We start from the raw sequence: 22348 nt of genomic DNA, 5'->3' as shown, positions 1-22348 counted from the left end.
GCAGTTTAACTGACACTGTTATAAATCTCTGAGACAATGCTGTCAGCACCAGAGGTTTTAGTTTCCACTTGAAAATTGAAATCACTAGTCCTTACTCTTATGTTTGTCTTATTTTAAATGATGGGCCACTGTTTTGGGAGGCTTGGAGAGAGTCAATATATGAAATCATGTCCCTATGATCATAGAGTCTGTTTCTTTACCAAAACTGGATATGTGAAATTAAATCCAAAACTGAAGCAACAGGCTATGAGAACTTAAGTTATTACTCAATTCAACATCTCAACCATGCAAAGTTAGAAAGTATATTCATATGATTTGATGCACCTATCGTAATCCAACACTTCAATATTCATTAATCTTCTTCATCAAACTACAAAAGTAAAGTTCACCTAACCTACAATGCAGTAACCAGAAGAAATCAACATATTCCCAGCTAAATATTAGAGAAACATCTTCTCAATCACTCAAACTTTGTCTTCAATTGACTCTCCAACAGTAATGAATAAATGAAACATGGACCTTCATAATTTTCAAATATCACAAAGGTGAAGGACCTCTGATTTATATCTTTGTCTATCTCTCTCTTTTAAGCCCTATATAAAATTAGAACAGGAGGGTAGTGAATTCATATTTTTGTGAAAAGAACAACAATAGCATGCCCATGTTACTACGTTATATATAACAAAGACATATTCACCATCAAAATACAAAAAATATATATTTCTTACCAAGGGAACAACAGCATCATGCAGTGTGAGCAACGCTTCTAATGAGAATTCCATAAAGAATCTGTCCTTGTTTTTTCAGTCATTTATAAAGCATAGCAATTGACTACATCACTACTGTATTGTGAATTGAAGAATATACGTCATATATGATAAAAAAAACAACAGTTTCGACCCGGCAAAATGGAACAACTCAGTTAAATCTGTTGCTACTTCGACAAGAATAACAAAAGTACTTGGATGAGATGAAAACATACAACATGGTTAAATTTGTTCTCTTAAGTAACTCACTTGCTAACTGGCAGATTCTACACCGTCCTCCCTGTTTTCTTGGAAACTTTCTTTTCCTGATAAAGCTTCAACAGTTGAGAAGCTTCCTCCTTAAAACGCATAACATAATTTTTAAGAAACAACTCTTCAGAAACATCAAACGGGGTGGACAAGTTGGCACTCTTCTCTCTCAAACCCTTGACAAGCAAATACCGGACAACCAAACACCTCGGAACAATCCTTCTCTCCAAACTGAATCCAAAAATCTTGGGCATTTTGGCAAGTGCCAAAGGGTCCCAACCTAATTCAACAACCCAAAATCTCATGATCTCATTGATTTTATCTTTGGATGTCAACATTAAGAGGGGATGCTTCCTGAAAGAATCAATAACCATTTCCTCAGACCAACCCCACATCTTAAAGGCATCAACTTTCGCGTCCCACCGCGATTTCGACACAACCCTTTTGGCGTGCAAGGCAATGGCGAAAGTAATCTTGGAAGTGTCGAACCCCATTTCCATAACTTCATCAATTGCCTCACTCAAGTTAGTAGACAAGAGTATCGAGGGCCTCCTTCCGAACAAATAGCCGATGCCGGAGTCCTTGACTCCAACATCAAGCAACATGTCCACATTCTGCGCTCCAACGCTATATTGAAGGAAAGGTCTATTACCGAAAACACAATCAATGGTTTTCTGGTCAGATTGGAGGAACCTTTTCACCAATTCGAAGGAGGGGATCACGTTGTTCTTGAGGCTGGATCCCAGGATTCTGGGGCACCTATTAACGAGGCGAACGATATCGGAAGCTGAAGCACCTTTTGAGAGTAAAAATTGGAACTTTGGCGAAAGCCTCTTGTCGGCGTTGCATGCGAGTATGTTGGGTAACCTTTTGACAATGTTGTTGATGTGGGCTTGGGTGAATCCATTTTTGTTGAAGAAAGCGATGACTGAGTCGGGCTTTTGAGGGGTATCGAAGCTAACTCTCTGGGAAGCCTTGAGAGCGGTTTGTGGTGAGAAGCCAAGGGTGTCTATGAGGTAGGAAACGGTGAATGAGTGTTGTTGCGAAGTGAGGGAGAAGAGTTTCAGAGAGAGTGTTGAGGGAAAAGGGGTTGTGAGTCCCTTGGAATAGAGAAAAAGGGGTTTCAAGCTTTGGGAGCGAAACATCTGAAACAATGGTGGCGTTGAAGGAGGAATTTCTGATCTTCAAAGTGTGAAAATACATGGTACTGTAGGAGCTGATTAACATAGTGATTAGAGATAACTCTGGTGGTTTAGATAAATTACTTTCTGAGGAAAAGAGAAGTGTAAGAAGTTTCTTCAAAGAAAGAAGGTGTAAAGTTTAACAAATAATTCATAATTAAATTTTTTAGATTAATAATTAAAATAAAAAGTATTCAAATTAGAAAAGTAATAATTTCAACCTTAATAATTTTAAGGTGGCTTATTTTAATATATTATTGTATTAAGAAACTCTTTTTTATTTATTAAATTTTATATTATTTTTTATTTAATTTATCATTTATTTTAACTCTAATTTATATTTTGAAATTTTATTTCATGATTTATTTTCTAAATGTATTAATATATATAAAGATGATTTTAGTACAACAATTATATCTATAAACAAATGTTTCACTCAATCTAAATAACCTAATTTTCTACTATATTTTTCTTTTATTTCCTTTGACACTCTACCTCTAATTCAAACAAACCATCGTTTATGGATTCAGTGTACATTATTAGATTTGATAGATAATCAATTAACATAATGTTGAGATTATAGGATACCCATTCATCTTTTTTCTTTTTCTTTTATATAATAATAATGTTATATTTAAAAAAAAAAGTTTCAAATAATAAATAAAATAATTTCATTTTTTATTATTTTAAATAAAATTACTTTCCATTTTATTTTTCATCTCTTTTCTATGGTCTCGTATAAATAAAAGATAAGTAACAGGTGATTAATCTAAGAGAATAAAGTAATAATTAAGATAGTAAATTAAAATAACAATATGTATTTAATTTAGTAAAAAAATTATTTGAAATGTGTCATGTAAAATATTTTTAAAAATTTAACTAAAGGGTGTAGAAAAATTACACATTTTAAAAGACTTATCATTATTTTCATATCTTTAATATGATACTAAATTTCATTCTTTTTATTGTAAAGTAGTTTCTTTTTTACCTATTTTTTGTATTGTAAATTAATGAAGAAATTTAAATATAATTTTTAATAATTACCATAAAAAATCAACACATCAAATTATACAAGACCTGAATTTTATATTGAAATAAATTCTAACAAATAAAAGTTTGAAAACTTATAAATAAAAGTTAAATATTTTTTGTTCTTATTGTTTTCGAACTTTTTTACTTAAACTTTCTTTTATTTGAGAGGAGGTGAATGGATAGAGATTTTTATAGGTATATTAGATTTAAGTTTTGTTAAGTACATCATTTCTTGTCAAGGACATAATAAAAACTTATCTCACACCTGTTTTATGTTACCACTATGCAGCAAAAAAAGGACAAAACTCTTTTTCACGTAAACTGAATCACATTGAAGCTGTTCTTGCAAAGCACCATTAAATTATCAGAGACAGCAACATACTAAACCAGAACCAGCTAAGTTTTTTCTTCATCAAACCTAGTGAAGGAACTGCAAAACTGAAGAATGAGGTAAGCTATTCAGAAACACTTATCCATCCATAGTAAAACCATACAGACTAGAAAACTCAGAAATTAAATAGCCTACAATGCTATTCAGAAGCTGTCATTCAATATATTCCCCTGCTAACTGTCTGAGATACATTGTTGAATTGCCCTAACAAGGAAAAACGAATAATGGACCCAGATTTTTTTTAAATTACAAGGAGCTTTCATCAATAAGCCCCCTTAACCAAAAAGTTAGAAAATTTCTGGCGACAAGCCAAACCTAAAAAGGAGATCAATAAAAACTAGTAGCTAAAAGATCCATGGCAGTCCATACTCAAAATACACGGATGGCAAATGCATCTTTCTAACAAAGGGAACAACAAAACATGCTATTGTATGCTAGGTTACGCAAAAACATGGAATGTTACTATTGTAAAGAATTTGTGCTAAGCTTCTCCTGCTTCAATCATTTATAACCCACCAAGTAGTTGAACTTGGACAGCAAGCTTGAACCAGAGAAATTTGTAGTCATGAGTTAACAATTTGAGAACTGCTCCATGCTGCACCAACCTCCTCTTATCCTTGAACACTAACATTTTCCTGGTACAGCTTTAATAGTTCACATGATTCCTCCTTAAAACATGCCACAAACCTCTCAAGAAACACCTTTTCAGAAACACAAATCGGGGTAATAAAGCTGGCACTGCTTTTCCTCAAACCTTTAGCAAGTAAATGTTGGACAACACGAGCCCTTGGAATGATTCTCTTTTCCATACTCAACCCGAAAATCTTTGGACCTTGGACGAGTTCCAAAGCATCCCTGCCCAACTCATTGACCCAGAGATTCATCAAAACATTTATTTTTTTGATGGATGTCAACATACAGTGAGGGTGCCTCCTAAATGCTTCAGACAAGGCTTCATCAGACCAACCCCATTTCTTGAAGGTATCAACTTTCTCCTTCCACAGGGAAGGACTCGTCCTTTTTATGGCAATCATCGCTACAACAAAAATTGCTTTTGAAGGATCAAACCCCAAATCCTTTACTTCCTTCACCAACTTAACTATATCATTTGAGGCGAACACCTCCTTACTATGGTTCCCAAGCAATCTTGCAATGTTCGATTCTCTCACTTCATTCTCTAGCAGCAATCTGATGTTGCGTGCCAGACGATCCCCGCGAGAGAAAAATGAATTACCAAACATACAACGAGTAGTCTTCACATGTGATTGCAAGAACTTATATATCAATTCATAGGTAGGGAGTATATGATTCTTCAGGCTTGGACGCAGAAATCTAGGGTACTTACTCACTAGGTTAACAATTTCAGAGCTAGAAACACCCTTTGAGAGAAAAAATTCAAACTTTGGCAATACCCTTTTGGAGGGGTCACAAGAAAGCAACCATGGTGCCTTTCTAACCATATAGTTTATTTGGATATTAGAGAAACCGTGGTTTCTGAAAAACCTGATCACCGTCTCGGGTTTTTCTGGGGTCTGGAAAGAAATACAGTAGGAGTTAGATGTTTTGGAAGCAGACTCAGGGGAGAACCCAAAGTTGTCAATGAGGTAGGATACTGCAAATGGGCGTGAATTTGAAGTGGCTGTGCTAAAACGAAGAGAAAAGACGAATGGGTAGTGGTGGATAAAAGGGTAACACAATGTTGCTGTGGAAGTGACACATTTCAAGTACAGAAGTTTATTCAACATGGTGATGACGGAAAAAAAAAAAAAAAAAAAAAACTAAGCTTTTCCAATCGAAGAAAATTCCTGAAAATTGACAAGGCAGAGGATTGAAGGAAAATGATGTTACCTGAGCTTTGGTACTGAGTAACTCAGATTTTGAGACAGATACTGCTTCAAACCTCACTCCCTCGTATTTTTCTATTAGGGTTCCATTCAATTTCTGATCTCAAAAGAGAAACACGATAACAAGTTAACAACTGTGTATAGTTAAAGACCTAGAACCGAAATTTAAAAAATAAAATAAATAAATAAAAAAGACAAAATGATCGCACAAATGAATTAGAACATTTTTCTATAACATAACTTAAGGATTCAAGTAATGTATTAACCTAATTCTAAATAAAAATAACTATAACTAAATTTACACGGATTAGAAGGGTTCGTTACGTCTTATTTAATTTAATTTGTGAAAAATAAGAAATAAAAAAAAGGAAGACTTGAATTATGCTTTTAATTTTTTTTATTATATTGTCGTAATATTTATGTCATAATAGATTTGAGATGATGTATTAAATATATTCGTAAGTTTGGTTTAATTTTTTATCAGTTAAATAAATAGTTATAACATGCAATGTAATATCAAGAAATTAAAGACAATTAGTATTTTTTTTTACTAGTTTGATTGATTTATATATTGTATTCAATTATTATAAACCACTTAAACTCTAATAAAGATATTAATACTATAAATTACAAATAAATTTACTAATTTACCTTCATTGTTAATTTTACCGAATATTATATTAATCCATCCTTTTACAATTCTCGTCCACAAAACGCACCCTAAGGCATGAATTGGCTAGACTGCACAAAAACTAGCAAATTTATTATTCGAATTTTATTTTAACTGTCCATTTTATTTTATTTTTAGTTTGTGCGTTTTGTGTTTTATCTTAGTTTTGTAAGATACCATAAATTATAATAAGCTGGTCTCGTCTCATAATTTTACATTATATTTTTAAAATTCCAAGCTAAATCATGGATAAAGCAAGACATACGAAATTGAAATTTATCATTATTCCAATATATAATTCTTAAATAATTTCCCGTGACCGAAAAATATATAATTGTTAAACAACAATTAGATTACAAAAGTATTATATGACACAAGATACGTACAGTATGTTAGATATCTACGTAACATTGTTGTTTCGGTGACGGAAGAAAAAGACAAGATTCTTGTGATTGTACGGTGAATACTGGTATTTTTGACACTACTTTTTTTTTTTACTATCATTTGTTATTATTCTTCGTAACTATTTCCTTTCTCTTTTTTCTAAAAACATAAAAATTAAATTTTATTAAAACTATTTTATCTTTATACAAGTTGTTAAATGGTGTCGAACAACTTTTTTCTTGTACGTACAAATATTGTGATGAATCTGAGTGACCTGGCTGTTTACATCTTCCACCTGATCTAGGTGTTTCCTCCTTTGGTTTGTGATTCCTAAGTCGTTATAATTTGCTTCAGTTTTCCATGGAGGTGGGGTTAAACAATAAGAAACTCCCGGTACCCTTTGGGAATCAAAATGGCCCAATCTCAGTTTCTGAAGTGTTGCAAATGACTCTCTTGTGGCAGACATGGCTTCAAAGAACCGAGTGCAAGATGCCAAAGCTACAGGAATGAGTCGAAGCATTTCCTGGGCAGCAAACAAAATCATGTATGGCCAAAATTACTAAACATGATGTACTCAATGCTACAGAAAAATAGTTTGTTTTGCTCAAAATAAGAAATACTAATTGATCGGACTTGTAATTACTCATATTCTTGATGTACTCACGCCACACTTATATGGATGCATATTGTTTTAAGAATTAAGACAAAATGGAAAGAGAATGACCAAACATCTAATCGTGATTAGCTTATAACAAGAAAAGGAATGTAGAAGCCTACCCCCAAAACTGAAGGAGGTTCTTTGAAATTCTGACTCCACTGAAAATCTGCAACTGAAGCTGTCAAAGCACCGTAATCACTAGCTGCCTTCATCAGTAGTTCAGAGAATTGTTTCTGCAGAAATTAGAGAAATATATGACGAAAATTACAACGCCTGTCTTTGATTCATTAAAATTTTCACTAAAAAATAATTGAACATTTACATCAATCAATGGGAAAAGTAACATAGCCCCTCAATGAGTAATTTATAATGAATACCAGAGTCTTTTATTTCATATCTAACAGCTTCAAATGAAGTCACCATATCACGTTTTTCCGACAATGCTGCATTTTATAACAAGCTTTATTTAAGAGAAGTAGTGAAACTATCACATTATAGACTTCATCTAGCAAACTCAGAAATTAAACAAAATAAGATAATGTATAGTAGCACAACGGTTAAAAAAACAGACAAATACACGCACATGTGCCTATGCATGCCACTGGATGGCCAATCACTGATCAAATTAACTTTGTACAGAGTTATAGTGCATTAGTTTAATATTAATTTAACCTGATACTCTGCTTCAACAGGAATGCAATCAAGGGAATATGGCTGCTGCAAGCGAGCTATAATGCGGTCCTGTCAAATTTTGATAATGAAGTCATGTCAGAGAGCATATAATAGGTTGTCTAATTATAGCTAGATAACTTAAGCCCTAACTCTAACTGTTCATCAGGAAAGCAAACAAGAGGATAAGAAAGCATAAAGTGAGACTTGTGAAGAAATTTTCTTATTATTGTCTAAATGTTACTAAGTAAGCCTCTCAGGGAAGTTCATGGAATTTCGTCACTCATGCCCTTGCTCCTCTCAATTGATAAATGTGAAGAATGATGGACTAAACCTAGAAAATATGATTCTGATACACTAAGGCAGTGGTAGCTATAGGGGACGAATCTTATATTACCTTGTTCTGAATAACATCTTTGAGTATAGTAGTAATCGTGTCCAATGTCTCAGTCTTCTTTTCCATTTCACTCACATGAGTCAAATGTGCAACATTTTTGTCATCCTACAAATTTTACAAATATCAAGATGAGTATACATATATAAGTTAGAATAAAACGTCAAAAGAAGCCATTGGTTTTACTATGTAAACAATCAGAATGTCTAAGGCTAACCTTTCGACCTTGAAGTTCAACTTGCAAGTCTGCGATTTTTCTTTGGACAGTAGTTAGTTCTCTCAAAACCCTGATCAAGTCCTCGCCCTTTTCCCCAGTTGTAGGAGATGAATTCTGAAGTTCTTCCTGGAAAGAAAGAGAATGATGTGCCACAATTTGTCAAACAAATACTGAGAATTGAACAAAAAAAAATAGAGGATTGCTAGCAATGCACCCTTCTATTGGTCTATTGGTTAGAGTTTACTGAAAACTACAGAAGCATCAGTAAGGTTCATTTGATTAGTAAGACCCACAGAATTTTATGATTTTCAATAAATTCAAACTATTAGAGTGTTTGCTAACATTTTGAAAAGACAATATGGTACCTGGGATGGGGGAGGGGACATGGAGAAACCAAGATCAGCAGCAAATGATAGAGCATCGGGCATTCCCCCAATGCGTTTCACCGGCTTCCTCCCCACCCAACTTGATTCGCTTGCCATTGACATTTTCAAAAACTAACACAAACAGAAACATTTTTTTTTTAATAAAAAGCAGTAAAATAAACAGGCATTGAAAATTAATTTTGGGGAATTATAAAAGCCTCTAACAATGGTTTCTACAAACATAATATAAAATACGTGGTGGGTAAGACACAGTATGCAATATGGTACCTAAACCTAGCTTCAATTTGATGAAATCCTAACCAACGTGTTAAATGCAAGCTCAGTTGCAATCAATATTTGGAAAATAATCACTTCACTTAACAGCTCTTCCAGAAAACTGTGAGATGACAAGTAATGTTCCAGCACTTTTGTATTGAACTATATTGTCATGTTCAAACTATAATAAACCTTTTTTCTGTACATGCTCGGTTGGAAGCAGCACCAGATAAGGGCTTCCACCGAACCAGTTGTAAACACCATAGAAGATATTACTCTTTCTAAGATACCGGAGAAATCTCTGGACTCTATTAAAAAAGGCGAAATTCAATCATAGTTCCAATTGGCTCTGTGCATTATGGTGTATGGTGATGACGTGAAAAAAACTTAGGCTTTTCAAATCGAAGAAAAATCCTCAAAATTGACAAGGCAAAGGATTGAAGGAAAATGATGTTACCTGAGACAGATACAAGCTTCTGCTTCAAACCTCACTCCCTCCATTTTTCTGCTACGGTTCCATTCCATTTCTGATCTCAAAGAGAAAAACACAATAACAACTGTGTGTAGAATTAAAGACCTAGAACCGAAATTAAAAAATAAATAAATAAAAAGAAAAAATAATCGCACAAATGAATTAGAACATTTTTCTATAACATAACTTAAGGATCCAAGTAATGTATTAACCCAATTCTAAATAAAAATAACTATAATTAAATTTACACGGATTAGAACGGTTGATTACATCTTATTTAATTTGTGAAAAAAAAAGAAACAATGCAAAAAAGAATAATTGAATTATGTTTTTAATTTTTTATCATATTGTCTTAATATGTATGTACAGATTGTATCAAATATATTTGTAAGTTTAGTTTTAATTTTTTTTCTTTTTCAGCGGGATAAATAATTATAATATGTAATATAAAATATCAAGAAAATAAAAGACACTTAGTATTTTTTATATTAATTTGACTGATCATATATATTATGTTCAATTTTTTTATTTAACTTAAGTTATTTTTATTAGTTTAACTATAATATTATATTAAATATTTTTTGTCCATATACATAGTCTATCAGGCTCTCCTTACTAACTTTTTGGGATGAAACAAACACAATATTCTTAGAAAGTTTTCATGACAAAGAGAAAATTCAGTGGAGTTTTTTGACACATGAAAAATGGTTGTTGTTCTTGTTCTTCTTCAGGGTGGTCTTTATATAGGTTAAGAAGAAGTTACAATTGCAAATTATATGCTAGTCTTGGATAAACTTAGGGGACATTTCAGTTTTAACTTGAATTCCAATAAATATTTTAATGAAGTTCAAACTTCGTGCAATTCTCTTGAAGATGAAGCTTTAGAAATATTCTGAGTTCATGACAATTTTGCATTGTTCTTATCATTGAATTGATCAAGGATTACCCCAAGCCTGCACTTCTACAGTAAACAAAAGAAAGCATAACCAGAATCAAATATTAAAAGAAAAAAATCTAGAAGTTAGAAACCTAAGCAACAACTAAACTCGAATTACCCATGTTTGTTCAATCACAAAGTTAAAAGAGTAACAAGTTCTTGCAGCAAGATGATTCTATCATCTAAAATTCATATATTTTCCTCATCTTTCTCCAAGCAAAGAACTTGTCTCACATATGCCCTATCAGATTGACATGACCAGTTGACAACTGTGCCGCAAATAAGCACAAATTTTTTTTCACATCAATTGAAAGCTTTGAAAGCACCATTTTCAGAAGATAAGTTTTCTCCATATCAAACCTGATGATTGAAATTCATACTAAAGCAGGAAGTAAGTTACTGATCCCTAGTTAGTATGATCTCACTCAGACACACTTATTACAAGTGACCATACAAACTACAATATTCAATCACCAAAATAGTTAAAATATTCAATCCAGAAACCAAACCTAGAATGATTGGTATGTATACAAACTAATAACTAAACGGTCCTTGCCTGTGCATACTTAAATACAAGGATGACATATACACTTTTATTCCAAAGGCAATGACAAAAAATAAATCTTGTGTAAGCTAGGTTGCAGATAAGCATTGGATATTAAAGAATTTGAGCTAAACCTATCATGCTACAGTTACATTTATATAACGTCAAGTAATTGATAAAAATGACAAATGTGGTGGGAATTGCAGAAAGCAGCAGTCAACAAAGGGTCCATTCCAACCCATCAAAATGAAACAATTCATTTAAATCAGTTGAATTTAAACATGACTAACCCCAAGTTATAAGGGTTGAAGAAATACAAACTTCTAGAATCAGAGAAATTAGTTCTCGTAAGTTAACCATTTGATCATCCTCTTTTAGTCTTTGACTTGGTACAGCTTTAATAGTTCACTTGTCTCCTCCTTAAAACGCATGACATAGTTTTCAATAAACACCTTTTCAGAAACAGAAAATGGCGTAACCAAGCTGCCACTCTTACTCCTCAAACCTTTCTTGAGTAAATACTGGACAACAAGTGCCCTTGGAATGATCCTTCTCTCCAAACTAAATCCAAAAATCTCTGGCTTCTTGGTAAGAGCCAAATAGTCCCAACCTAATTGCTTAACCCAAAATCTCATAATCCTATCAATCTTATCTTGGGACACCAACATCACGAGGGGTTGCCTCTTAAACACTCTAAGAACCAATTCTTCAGACCAACCCCATCTCTTAAAGGCCTCAACTTTCCTCTCCCATCGCGATTTCGGAATGGTCGTTTTCGCCAGCAGCGCGATGGCAAAGCTCAACTTGGAAGGATCAAACCCCATTTCCTTAACCTCATCCAAAGTCCTCTTCAAGGCAGAACACAAGATTATAGAAACTCTCCTGCGCAACAAAAAGGCTATCACAGGATCGGTGACTCCATCATCAACCAAAAGTTTCACATTCTGCACCACACGATCAGTACCAAAGAAATGCCCACAAGAGCGTATGCAGTCCATAGTTTTCTCATCAGTTTGAAGAAACTTCCTCATCAGTTCATACGAAGGGACAATGTTATTCTCGAGGCTGGAGTAAAGGATTCTGGGGCTCCTACTCACCAGTTCCACAATGTCAGAGCGTGAGGCCCCTTTGGAGAGTAAAAACTCGAACTTTGGAAAAATCCTTTTGTGGGGGTCGCAAGTGAGCACATTGGGTGCTCTTCTAACGATGCTGTTTATCTGGGTGTTGCTGAATCCGTTGTCTCTGAAGAAGGCGATGACTGAGTCCGGCTTTTCCGAGGTTTCGAATTGAATGAATTTGGAGGCCTTGAGAGCGGTTTCCGGGGAGAACCCGCGATCGTTTACGAGGTAGGAAACCGTGAAAGAGTGTTGCTGTGAAGCATTTGAGGTGTGTTTCAGAGAGAGTATCGAGGGGAAAAGATTCTTGGGTTGTGGGGTTTGAAGAGGTGTTCTTGAGAGTGACTTCAGATAGAGAAGAAGGGGTTTGAAGCGTTGGGAATGAAACATATCCGAGTTTAGGAATTACCGAAGAATCTGTGATTCGAAGGGAGAATTCATTCAGCATCGCAGTTTTGTTCGCTGTGATTTGTAATCTTCATAATCCCAAATCACCATCAAAGTGATGTGTTTTAGGGTTTGTCTGTCTTTAGTCATATTTAAAATAAATAAATAAATAAATAAATAAAAAACGTCGATTGGCAGAATAAAGGAAATAAGTAAAAAAGAAGGGTAAAAGTATAAATTGCTTATTATAAAGAGATGGAAGCAAATATGAGAAAAAAAATATTGAGATTTTAAAGTGAACAAATATATTGAATGAAAAATATAATTGTATATTCTTTGAAAATAATTAAAATGTAATTATGATTGAACGTGCAAAAAGAATAAGAGTATTCAAGTGAAGCAAATACATTGTTTTCTTATTGTATAGTCTTTATTATTATTGAAATTAACTTATGAAGGAAATGTACAATTTTATATAAATCACACTAAATTATGGGACAAAATCTTATGTTTTGTTGAAAAACTTTACATTGTAATAAACTTTACATAATACTATAGAATGGTTATAAAGAGTATTAGTTGAGTCTCTATAAAACATCTGCACCAAAACAAGCCACGAAAACATCTTCAACATTAGGCTTACGCTATAAGAGGCATCACAAGGCCGCGTTTGGCGTCACAACACAACGATGGGTCAGGCATTTCGTCGAGCATCTGGAAGAATCCGGGCAGCATCCGAGGCTGACACCTCATCTTTCTCCAAGCCAAAGATCGCCGTTGATCGCCGACCGCCGCCCACGGTTGCCACCGACAAGACGGCGCAGATCTCGAAAGCCGCCGAACAAGACGTACTTCACGCCGGTAATTATGCCTCTCCCTTCCCGTAGGTTCAAAGTTTTTGGTTGGGAAATTAGAGCTAAAGGATTACGAAAAAATTGTTCCTTTAACATGATTTCGTTCTGGGAAAGCCGAAAAAGTTGGAAGGTGCCTTGGAAATTAAGGTAGCTAATGTGGGTTATCCCGAGACTGGGTTCTACTCTGTTGTGATGTTCTAGTACAAGGCTGAGACGGTGGGGGTTTCTGAATGTTATTTTTCAGTTTAAGGTATCCCTTTAGAGTTTTTTTGCATCCACGTGGGTTGGGTTATGCGTTATGGTGTACAAGCTTAGTTCAGCTGAAAATGGTGTAATGAAAAATGGTGTGTGTGTGTGGTGGTGGACGGTAAAATTTAGGAAAAGAAGTTTAACTGGATGTAGATTTTTTATTCTTCACCCATTTCTACTCCTCTATATACCAATAACCAGTGAAACATCTAAGGGGTCACTTTGTTTCAGAAAATGTTTTCTGTTTTCTGTTCTGGTATTTAAAAGTTTTAGTAAGAAATTGTGGAAATGGAAAATGAATTCAGAACACTAGTGCAAGTTGTTTTCTTTTAAAACAGGTAACAAAATCAAAACAATGTTACATTATTGTGATTAAAAGTGATGGTAGAAAATGAAATTGAAATACACTTTCTCAAACTAAACGACCCAGGTCTTCCATCCCACTCCATTTCCATTCTGTAATTTCCTCCTTGCCGCTGCTGATGCCATTAGATTTTTTGTGGTTTTACTTGTACCAATTATTTATCGATCAAAAACAAAAAAGAATTTGCTTCATGTTAATTTGAGTCTTTTTGAAATGTTCCACATATATATTGCTTATAATTTTGATGTTCTTGTGAAGTTTTATAATGCTACAGTGCTATTTCATAATGGTTGATTTCACTGTTATTTGGTCTTGGCTTAAGATGATCATCCTAGAGTTAATACGGACAACATCCTGGAAGAAAGAGATCCCAAATTTGATGCTATGCTTGGTCAAATGGTTGGTAGAATTAAATCAAAGCCTGGGGGGAAATCTGAGATGGGTGAGGTAATTTTATATCAAATTGTTTTTACTCTTTCTGTAGAATTGTAGTTGATGCAGAACTGTCATTACGGTGTATGTATTAACAGATAACTCCAACTTTTCAAATTGATTTATTGTTCACTCTTCCTATGAAATTCTTCTAATGCCGGATGTTGAGTATTATTAAAGTTTGTCACTGTATGTGAAGCACAAAAATGGTACTATTGGCATTGAACATCAAGGAAACCCATTTTTTCTATATTAGCGTGTTCATCTGCGGTAAAAAAAAAGGAAATCTGCCAACACAATCCTGCCTTTGACTGTATTTTATATGCCAATATTTGCATAAGATACTGCTATGTATACCTTTTTCATTATCAATCAATGTTGAGTATGGTTTCTGTCATTTGTTTACTCATGGTATTAGCATGGTAACATGGGAACTTGACAAATTTGATTAACTTTTGGAATGTGTTTGGACGAACTTATTTTAGAGAAGTAATAAACATTTTTAGTATAGACATCCAAAAGAATCATTTCTCAAAAATAATATTGCAAATGCAGTTTCAATGGTCAAAGTTTTACTTTTGACCTTTTAGTGCATATTTACAAAGACAAATTCACCTTACATCTAGACAATATTGTTACAGGCATTCGTGGTTGAGAAGTACAACAGGCCAATGCCCAAATTGCGAAACACAAAACCAGATTCTGGGCGCTATGAGGAAAGGCAGGTTCCTACTGGCACTTTGAATATTGCTCAGTTGCGCCATATCATCCTTTTGCACGAAGGCAAGGCTGATGATTACAATGGACGTATGAATGCTCACCAAATTGCTGAAAAATTTCAAGTCGATCTTGTTCAGGTTCAGAGGATCTTGCAATTCTTATCACAACCTCCAGAAGGTAGCAGTAAAGACAAGAACGAAGCACCTAGATAGATAATAGCTTTACTCACATTACTCACCGGTTCTTTCTTGTCTTAAAATGGCTCTTCTAAATGGATTTCAAGTGTGGACGAAGTCTTGGGCATTAAAAAATGTTCGAAAGAAAGGACAATGCCAAAAGGCCATAACATCAGGTTGCTTGTAATAGACTATATTAGCTGGTGCTTGTGCAGCCCCTATACTTAGATTTTAATGACATCGTCATATCAACAATTGAATTTGTACTTCTGACCGGAAAAATTAACCTGGAGAGCGTGAGTTGCAATAAGGGTTTTGAAACCCTACAGCTGAGATATTGTTTGTTGTTTTTGCATTACTTCACGACAATTAATAAAAACATGAGCAAATTCAGTTTTGTTCTTCCAAGATGCATATATTTGTAAACTCTAATATTTAGATTACTTACTATTAGACTTATTCCATGCAGAGATTGGTGTCCCTGCGTCATTAGCCTCGAATTTAATCATCTTGATCCTAGTCCCTGAGCATAGTTAATTTGAATTGGTTGCAAAAACAGTGCATATAAAACCCTCAAATTGTGGAAGATGAAGTCCGAATAAAGACAGATTCTGAACCATTTAGAATAAATTTGTAAGTAAAAATCACCTTAACAAGAATAATCCCACCAACAGCTAAAGCGCACCATTTGGTAAAAGGAAAATTGATGTCACCCTGCTAAATCTTAGCTTTTACTTGGCTGAAGATTCATCTTAAAACTGAACTAGAATCGTATCCACTATCTCAAAATTAGCATATACCTATTCCTATCCATGCGACGATTAAATGGATTAAAAAGAATGAGATAATGAAAATTTAAAAAAAAAAATCCCCTTCTCCTCCCCCTTAGTAAAAAATATCAAGTCAAAAGAGATTCCAGCCAATCTGATATCAATTCATACGCCACAAATGTTACAGCATTAGCTGGTGCAGCTTTAACAGTTGATGGAACTATCCCCTTATATAGACCAGCCCAACCCTCCATTTGTAATATTCGCTTTATGGCATCAAGCATATTGTTGTATGCACGGTGTTCAACCCGAGCTCCATATCTTGGATGCCTTTGTAGACCTTCAATCTGCAGAAAAAGAATGAAGATTCATAATTTGCTTTAGGGAGGAATGAGGGGTTCAAAATTTCATCATCTACCTGAAATCTTTTCTTGACTACATCAAGTGGATGAGTGGCGAGCTTGGCACATTTTCCTGCACTCACTCCACAGAGGAAAAGCTGAAAACTAGAGATGTTTTCTGTAGTAGAATTCGAATGTTGACGTTGATTCCACGCCTACATTTATTAAAAAACAGGTATCAAATAATTGCTCACTATAAAGTATGAGTAAAGCATATATCAGTTTTGTAAAGGAATCTTAATATAATGTACACCATATTTGTATACTGACATTTTACATAGTGAGTTATGATGATACTTATTGAAACAAAAAATCTCTACTTCTGTCAGTGGCCACTAGCAGTTATATTTAGTCTAGCAGAGATGCAAAGCTGAGACTAGGTATGAGGCATAAACAACATTTTTCTCGGACCAAAATTTAAAGTAACACAAACTGCTGCATATCTTCCTTGTCGTTGCAAATAGCCAGTGGGAAAATAAAACCAAACGAACGTTCAATACGGGCATGCCTACAAATAAATGAAATGTTGAATAGAAGAACTGAAATTTTACCATGGCCCAACGTTTAAATGTATCATAGGTGCCAAATTGTAGGGCTGCATATGGTATAATCTCAACTAGGGTTGGGGACAATCCAGCATACAAGCCTTGGAAGCCACGAGTCTGGACAATATCAACAAATGCTGTTCTCATGTTTGGATAAACCTGAACAATGGGAAAATATTAGCAAGCCATTGTCCCAAAATTGATTTCATGAGACATAAAGGATCACAACAGCCTCAAGCTATGCACTCAAAGCTAAAGTTATATAATCAAAGGCCACAAGTGGAAGTTTTCCTTTTTCCATGCCAAAGCTCTTGAGAAGCAAAGGTGGACACTCCCTCACCACAATTGGAAAAATGAATGATCACGAAGGAACTAATCTAAAAGCTTCAGCTGTTAGGTAAAGACACATAAATGAATTATATTACATCTCGCAAATTCCCCCTTAAACAAGAGTCTTTTAAGGTTTGAAGCAAGGACATGCCAAGCAAGGTTTGAAATTCAACCTTTTTATCGGAAGAATGGGGGTAACAGGGATAAAAATCTAGACCACTTGATCATAGAGATTGTAATACGATGTCATTGACCAACTATACCAAAACCTTAAATTATCAAGTGAATACACAAGGAATGGTATTATATCTTACATTTCTAGAAGGAATTAATATAAAAAGCACACATAAATATAAAAGTTTCAAGTAGAATGAACCGAGAAAGAAGAAGAAGTAAATGGACAGTGGAGGGTCTTTAAAAGCATGCCAGCAATTTTCTTCATTAACCTTCACAGTTCACAACTAGTATACATTACAGTAATTCAGTTCAAAACCATCTTGTAACATTGGACGTTTTAAAATGCTTATACCTTTGGTTCACCCTGGGAAGCTAATATGGTTCGGAGAAGATCAAAGGGATATGAACCTACAGTAGCAGCACTCCCAGCTATTGCCCCACTCATATAGGACAGATAAGGACTCAAATTCATGTGATTCTCTGCAGCAACAGAAAGCAAAGCAATGAACATAATAGACCTACAACAGGAAATGACCAAGTAATTAATAACTCTAGATTGCAGATTGACACGGCTTTAACCTGCCATAAAAATAATGAATAGACCTTGAACTATATATTCAAAGTTTTAACAACATCAACAAAAAAAAGTATGGGCAGACATACACCTATGAGTAAATTGCAAATTCATGTGTAGACACAGACACCAAGTAGGCATACCTGTTTTGGAAGAACCAGAGGCAAGAGTCTTCAACTTGTGTAGAACAGTAAATTGTATACTTGTATATGGCATAACCATGAGCAAAGCTGGCACATTTCCCCGCCAAAAACCCTGTAACATGACAGAATTGAGAAAGAGTAATACAGAAACTTTTCCCAAAAAAAAGTTGACAGGAAACTACCAAAAGATAGCAAGAACTCAAGCATTATATAATACACTGATCTCACCAACAGCTTTTTGGTACCCTCTTAAGGTAAATAGGAATCAGCTGCGGATTACTACAGAGAGAAGTGAATTAGGAGGAAGATTAAACAAAAAGTAATAGAAGCTGGGTTGTCCTACCCGCATCCCTTCTTCTCTGAAAATATCTTTGGTTGCTTGAAGCATGCCGGTATATTTTGAAGGAGTAGACAAATCCTTGCGTAGTAAAGTCCATGAAGATGTGGGTTCTAGTTGAACCTAACAATGAATGCGAATAACAACTTAATTCAGCTCAGGCTGCAATGACCAACCATGATGATGAACCCAAGTTCCCTAAGTCTCGCTTAAAAATTAAAAGATTAACCAGTGCAAACAAATCTTATTGTGCAATCCCACGTTAATGCAAACATTCCCGAGGCCACATATATTTTAAATAAAATGATGCCAACAACTCAGTAATACCAGATATATTAACTACACAAAATTCCAACCAGATATGACAACCATTGTTAGAGTATGTTTTGATAGGATCTTAAGTCTAACTCAATCCCAAAATTCATCTTGTGAGATAAAGGTTGTCCCCCCTTATATACACGATTTTGTCCCTGGATGTGGGGGAACTCCACTATGCTGTTCATTAATTAAACACCAAAAAATACTTTAAAGTGTCTTATTTTCGAGTGTCCTAAAGGACTTAGTTAAGAAGTTCGTAGGATATTTCTATTGAAATTCACAATATTGGAAATCCGAGTAGATATGCATCAATGTAATTTTTTTAAAGAAAATTTTCTATTTCAAACTCCCTCCTGTGTATCATCTTTTCAAAGATTTGTGTTCATGTTTAATTGTCATTTTTAAAGTTTAAGACAACATTAGTTACTCTTTTGTTATTTACACTCCTACCTTTTAATTAACCTGTAATCAGTTTATGTATGCATGGATTTATTGTGTTGTAGAAATGACAATGGTAACATAAAAAATCTTACAAATATAAATATTTTATGGAAATCAAGAAAAAGGATTGTAAAAAACCCTTAAAAGGACACTTAAAAAGGAACCCCTTAACAGCTAAGTTCACTGATTACCGTTTATCCATTTTAAAACCAAAAAGAGTTCGACTTAAAACACTTTCCAAAGCAGGGCAAGTATCCGGCAAATGAAAATCACACAGCAAATACACAATTGGTAAAAGAAACACAAGTCAAGGAAACCATAAATGCCCTCACTTCTAAAAAATAACTGACTTCAATTAAGGAGATATTTATATCAAAATTTACTAATATACTAACCTTCCAACTTTTTTAAAACATTGTTGTCATCAATCTCGTAAAACGAGCAATTAAAGATACAAAATGCAATTAAGTTAGAGACTTCCAGGAAAAAAGTTCAGTAAAAATAATTAAAAAGTGCTTACATTATAAAAAAAATACAATCTTTGAATTGTACAAACAAAAAATGGAACATTGATGATCAGAAAGTCTAACCTGAAACCTAATCTTGATAACATCGAGAGGCGACGTGACGGTCCTGGATACAGCACCGGAAAGAGCTCCGGCGGTGGCATCAATCGCAGCCCGTTTCAGCTGGCTCGGTTCCCCCTCCATTGCAAGAACACCCTCCAATCCCAACTACACCCTGCATCATCACAAAGCAAAATCCACTCACAAATAAACCATATAGTATAATAACGATCGTTAGGGAAAACGTTAGAATTTCCCTTGAATTTGGAAAAAGAGAAAGAAAGAGAGAGAGAAGGAGCGTGCCGGAGAGAGAGGAAGGGAAAGGAGGCAATGGAGACGGGAGCGGACATCGGAGACAGGAAAGCGACGGGAAATTCGTTGGTTGCCGCCTTATTTGAGTGGAAGATTCTTTATGGCGGCGACTTCTCCGCCTCTGTCTGAGGCGTTGCAAGAATTTTACAGAGTCTCAGACACAAACACGACAACTAAGATTAATGTTGTCGATAATAAGAAAAGGAAAAGGAAAAGAGAAAGAAAGAGAAGACCGTGGAGGTTTTTTTTGCATGCAGTGATTGGATCGAACACAGTGATTTCAGGATGATAAAATAATAATAATATTAATTTAGTTTTTGTTTTGTCTGGGCTTAGTTCAGATTTTTCTTTTCCATTTGTAGCTTCAATAGTTATTACTATTAGTGGAACAGTTACAAGATTTTTTCCTAACATAGATTTAGGATAATCTTATAATGAAGAATTAATCATGTAGGTATATAGAACACTATTTTTTAATTGTTATAATTAAAGGATATCTATTGACATTTAAGCAGAATATTTAAACTCAAAATTTTGATTAAGTTTTACCTACTCAATATCTGCAGGATTATCTGGCCACGTGTTCCACGAGTTCTGGTATGCTTTAAGTTCTTTTTTTTTTTATCATTTTAATACTCTTTTTAGTATTTTATATTAATTTGTATTTTTAATATTTTATGTTGTTTTGTTTAAATTTTAAATATTATTAAATATTTTAATTTAAACTTCAAACTTTCAAGTTTGGAAAATAAAAAATAGAAAACTTGAAATTCAACAATTGAACTTAAAAATCCAAGGTTTAATTATGTTTGAAGAATCTCATAAATTTAAAATTTTTTAATTTTGGAGAAATTTTCAATCACATTTATAGTAAAAATAAAATTAAAAAATTCAACGATTTTACATGTATCTCGTACGTACTTAACTCTAATTTTAAAAAAATGACAAAATTAAATTATTTTAAATAATTAAGATACTAAATTAAACTAATAAAAAATATAGAAATCAAATTAAACTAAACTAAAATTTAAGAAATCCAAATCAGTAATTATATAATTTTTTTCTATTGTTAAAAACTTTATTTCATTATAAAGTTTTCTTATTTTCTTAATGTTTGTTTTTATTTTAAAAATATTTTAATTTGTTTACATATATATATTTATATATTTAAAATTAGTTGTCTACCAAACATAAAAATTATTATTATTATTATTATTATTATTATTTTATTAATATTTAGTTATTATTATTTAATTGATTTTTTACTATTTATAAAAGGTAAAAATAAGAGACATGATTAAATATAATAATATTTAATTTTAGTTAATATAAATTAACTCAAGAGTTACTTTTATTAATTTAAAATTTTAACAAATCAATAACTATAATCTTTAGAATGCTATTAACCTATTTCTTTATTATTTTTATCTAATTTGATCTTTTTCCAATTATATTTTTTCTGTCATTTACTTTTTATTTTTATTAATTTAATTTATATTTATATTTATATTTTATTTGACTAACTTTACATAATTTTTAAAAAAAATTGTTAAAATTTAATTTCGTATTTATTTAAAAATAATATTATCTAATTTAATTGAAAAAAAAATACTTTTTAAATAAAAATATTCAAACATAAATCATATTATAATCGACTTACCTTTTACTAAACCTAAAGTTGTACTAAACTTAAAGTAGAAAAAGTTAATTTCAACTTAAATTCAAAAACAGACTAAGTGGTCACGGGACTTGTTACAATTTGTTTAGATTTGCATAATTTGCATTTGTTTTTTTCATATATATATATATATATATATATATATATATTTATTTTTTTATTCATTTTATTTTATTTTTAATAAAATATAAATTTATTTTATATATAAATTTAATAATATTACTAATATAATATTATTCATATTTAAAAAATATATATACACTAGTAACTACGTTTTATTTATTTATTTATATATATATATATATATATATATATATATAATATGAAAATTTTCATATAAGAAATCTCATGCATCGAACGGATGAAACCACTCATTAAAAAAAAGAGGAGCATTTTGTTTTTTTTTTTC

General features: G+C 33.1%; 3 protein-coding genes and 3 pseudogenes across 7 annotated transcripts; 1 reads left to right on the top strand and 5 right to left on the bottom strand.

The window, feature by feature from the left end:
* Positions 1-702: 702 nt before the first annotated feature.
* Positions 703-2288, bottom strand: LOC114162639 (uncharacterized; annotated as a pseudogene).
* Positions 2289-3735: 1447 nt separating this feature from the next.
* Positions 3736-5475, bottom strand: LOC114162339 (uncharacterized; annotated as a pseudogene).
* A 967-nt stretch (positions 5476-6442) lies between these two features.
* LOC114196117 (AUGMIN subunit 2-like) lies at positions 6443-8947 on the bottom strand. The gene is made up of 6 exons (XM_028086648.2): positions 8822-8947; positions 8457-8582; positions 8243-8347; positions 7849-7917; positions 7296-7409; positions 6443-7041 (listed from the first exon to the last, which is right to left on the bottom strand). The coding sequence occupies exons 1-6, from the start codon at positions 8942-8944 to the stop codon at positions 6709-6711; spliced, it is 870 nt and encodes a 289-aa protein (XP_027942449.1). The 5' UTR covers positions 8945-8947; the 3' UTR covers positions 6443-6708.
* LOC114196115 (uncharacterized) lies at positions 8821-12685 on the bottom strand (annotated as a pseudogene). Its single transcript, XR_014984331.1, has 3 exons — positions 11341-12685; positions 9555-9624; positions 8821-8953 (listed from the first exon to the last, which is right to left on the bottom strand). The product of XR_014984331.1 is annotated as an uncharacterized LOC114196115 (transcript).
* Positions 12686-13146: 461 nt separating this feature from the next.
* Positions 13147-15755, top strand: LOC114163375 (dynein beta chain, ciliary protein). The gene is made up of 3 exons (XM_028047650.2): positions 13147-13413; positions 14342-14466; positions 15093-15755. Exons 1-3 carry the CDS (start codon positions 13242-13244, stop codon positions 15381-15383), a joined length of 588 nt encoding a protein of 195 aa, XP_027903451.1. The 5' UTR covers positions 13147-13241; the 3' UTR covers positions 15384-15755.
* A 185-nt stretch (positions 15756-15940) lies between these two features.
* On the bottom strand, positions 15941-20538 carry LOC114163374 (mitochondrial thiamine diphosphate carrier 2-like). 4 transcript variants are annotated; one of them, XM_085666891.1, is made up of 9 exons: positions 20253-20538; positions 19974-20124; positions 19779-19812; positions 18631-18747; positions 18288-18399; positions 17923-18088; positions 17070-17222; positions 16536-16673; positions 15941-16464 (listed from the first exon to the last, which is right to left on the bottom strand). In XM_085666891.1, the coding sequence occupies exons 2-9, from the start codon at positions 20091-20093 to the stop codon at positions 16246-16248; spliced, it is 1059 nt and encodes a 352-aa protein (XP_085523017.1). In that variant the 5' UTR covers positions 20094-20124; positions 20253-20538; the 3' UTR covers positions 15941-16245. The 4 variants fall into 4 exon arrangements, with proteins under 4 accessions (XP_085523017.1, XP_027903449.2, XP_027903450.2 ...); XM_028047648.2 differs by lacking the exon at positions 19779-19812 and having other exon boundaries at positions 17923-18050; positions 20253-20535; XM_028047649.2 differs by lacking the exons at positions 19779-19812; positions 20253-20538.
* Between the last annotated feature and the right edge of the window lie 1810 nt (positions 20539-22348).

Source organism: Vigna unguiculata, chromosome 9 (assembly GCF_037176805.1).
Source record: "Vigna unguiculata cultivar grain cowpea cultivar isolate G323 ecotype 2 chromosome 9, ASM3717680v1, whole genome shotgun sequence".
Classification (NCBI taxonomy): domain Eukaryota; kingdom Viridiplantae; phylum Streptophyta; class Magnoliopsida; order Fabales; family Fabaceae; genus Vigna; species Vigna unguiculata.
This window is presented reverse-complemented; position numbering and strand designations above follow the sequence as displayed.

What these genes read in the sequence shown, in the direction of transcription:
- LOC114196117 (XM_028086648.2), bottom strand. Translation starts at nt 8,944, where the DNA reads ATGTCAATGGCAAGCGAATCAAGTTGGGTGGGGAGGAAGCCGGTGAAA. An exon ending in CTGTTGAAGCAGAGTATCAG is followed by an intron (nt 7,410 to 7,848) that starts GTTAAATTAATA and finishes TAATTTCTGCAG; the next exon opens with AAACAATTCTCTGAACTACT. An exon ending in AACCTCCTTCAGTTTTGGGG is followed by an intron (nt 7,042 to 7,295) that starts GTAGGCTTCTAC and finishes TTTGCTGCCCAG; the next exon opens with GAAATGCTTCGACTCATTCC.
- LOC114163375 (XM_028047650.2), top strand. Translation starts at nt 13,242, where the DNA reads ATGGGTCAGGCATTTCGTCGAGCATCTGGAAGAATCCGGGCAGCATCC. An exon ending in ACAAGACGTACTTCACGCCG is followed by an intron (nt 13,414 to 14,341) that starts GTAATTATGCCT and finishes TCTTGGCTTAAG; the next exon opens with ATGATCATCCTAGAGTTAAT. An exon ending in GGAAATCTGAGATGGGTGAG is followed by an intron (nt 14,467 to 15,092) that starts GTAATTTTATAT and finishes ATATTGTTACAG; the next exon opens with GCATTCGTGGTTGAGAAGTA.
- LOC114163374 (XM_085666891.1), bottom strand. Translation starts at nt 20,093, where the DNA reads ATGGAGGGGGAACCGAGCCAGCTGAAACGGGCTGCGATTGATGCCACC. An exon ending in TTATCAAGATTAGGTTTCAG is followed by an intron (nt 19,813 to 19,973) that starts GTTAGACTTTCT and finishes TCGTTTTACGAG; the next exon opens with ATTGATGACAACAATGTTTT. An exon ending in CTCTGGTTCTTCCAAAACAG is followed by an intron (nt 18,089 to 18,287) that starts GTATGCCTACTT and finishes TTCCTGTTGTAG; the next exon opens with GTCTATTATGTTCATTGCTT.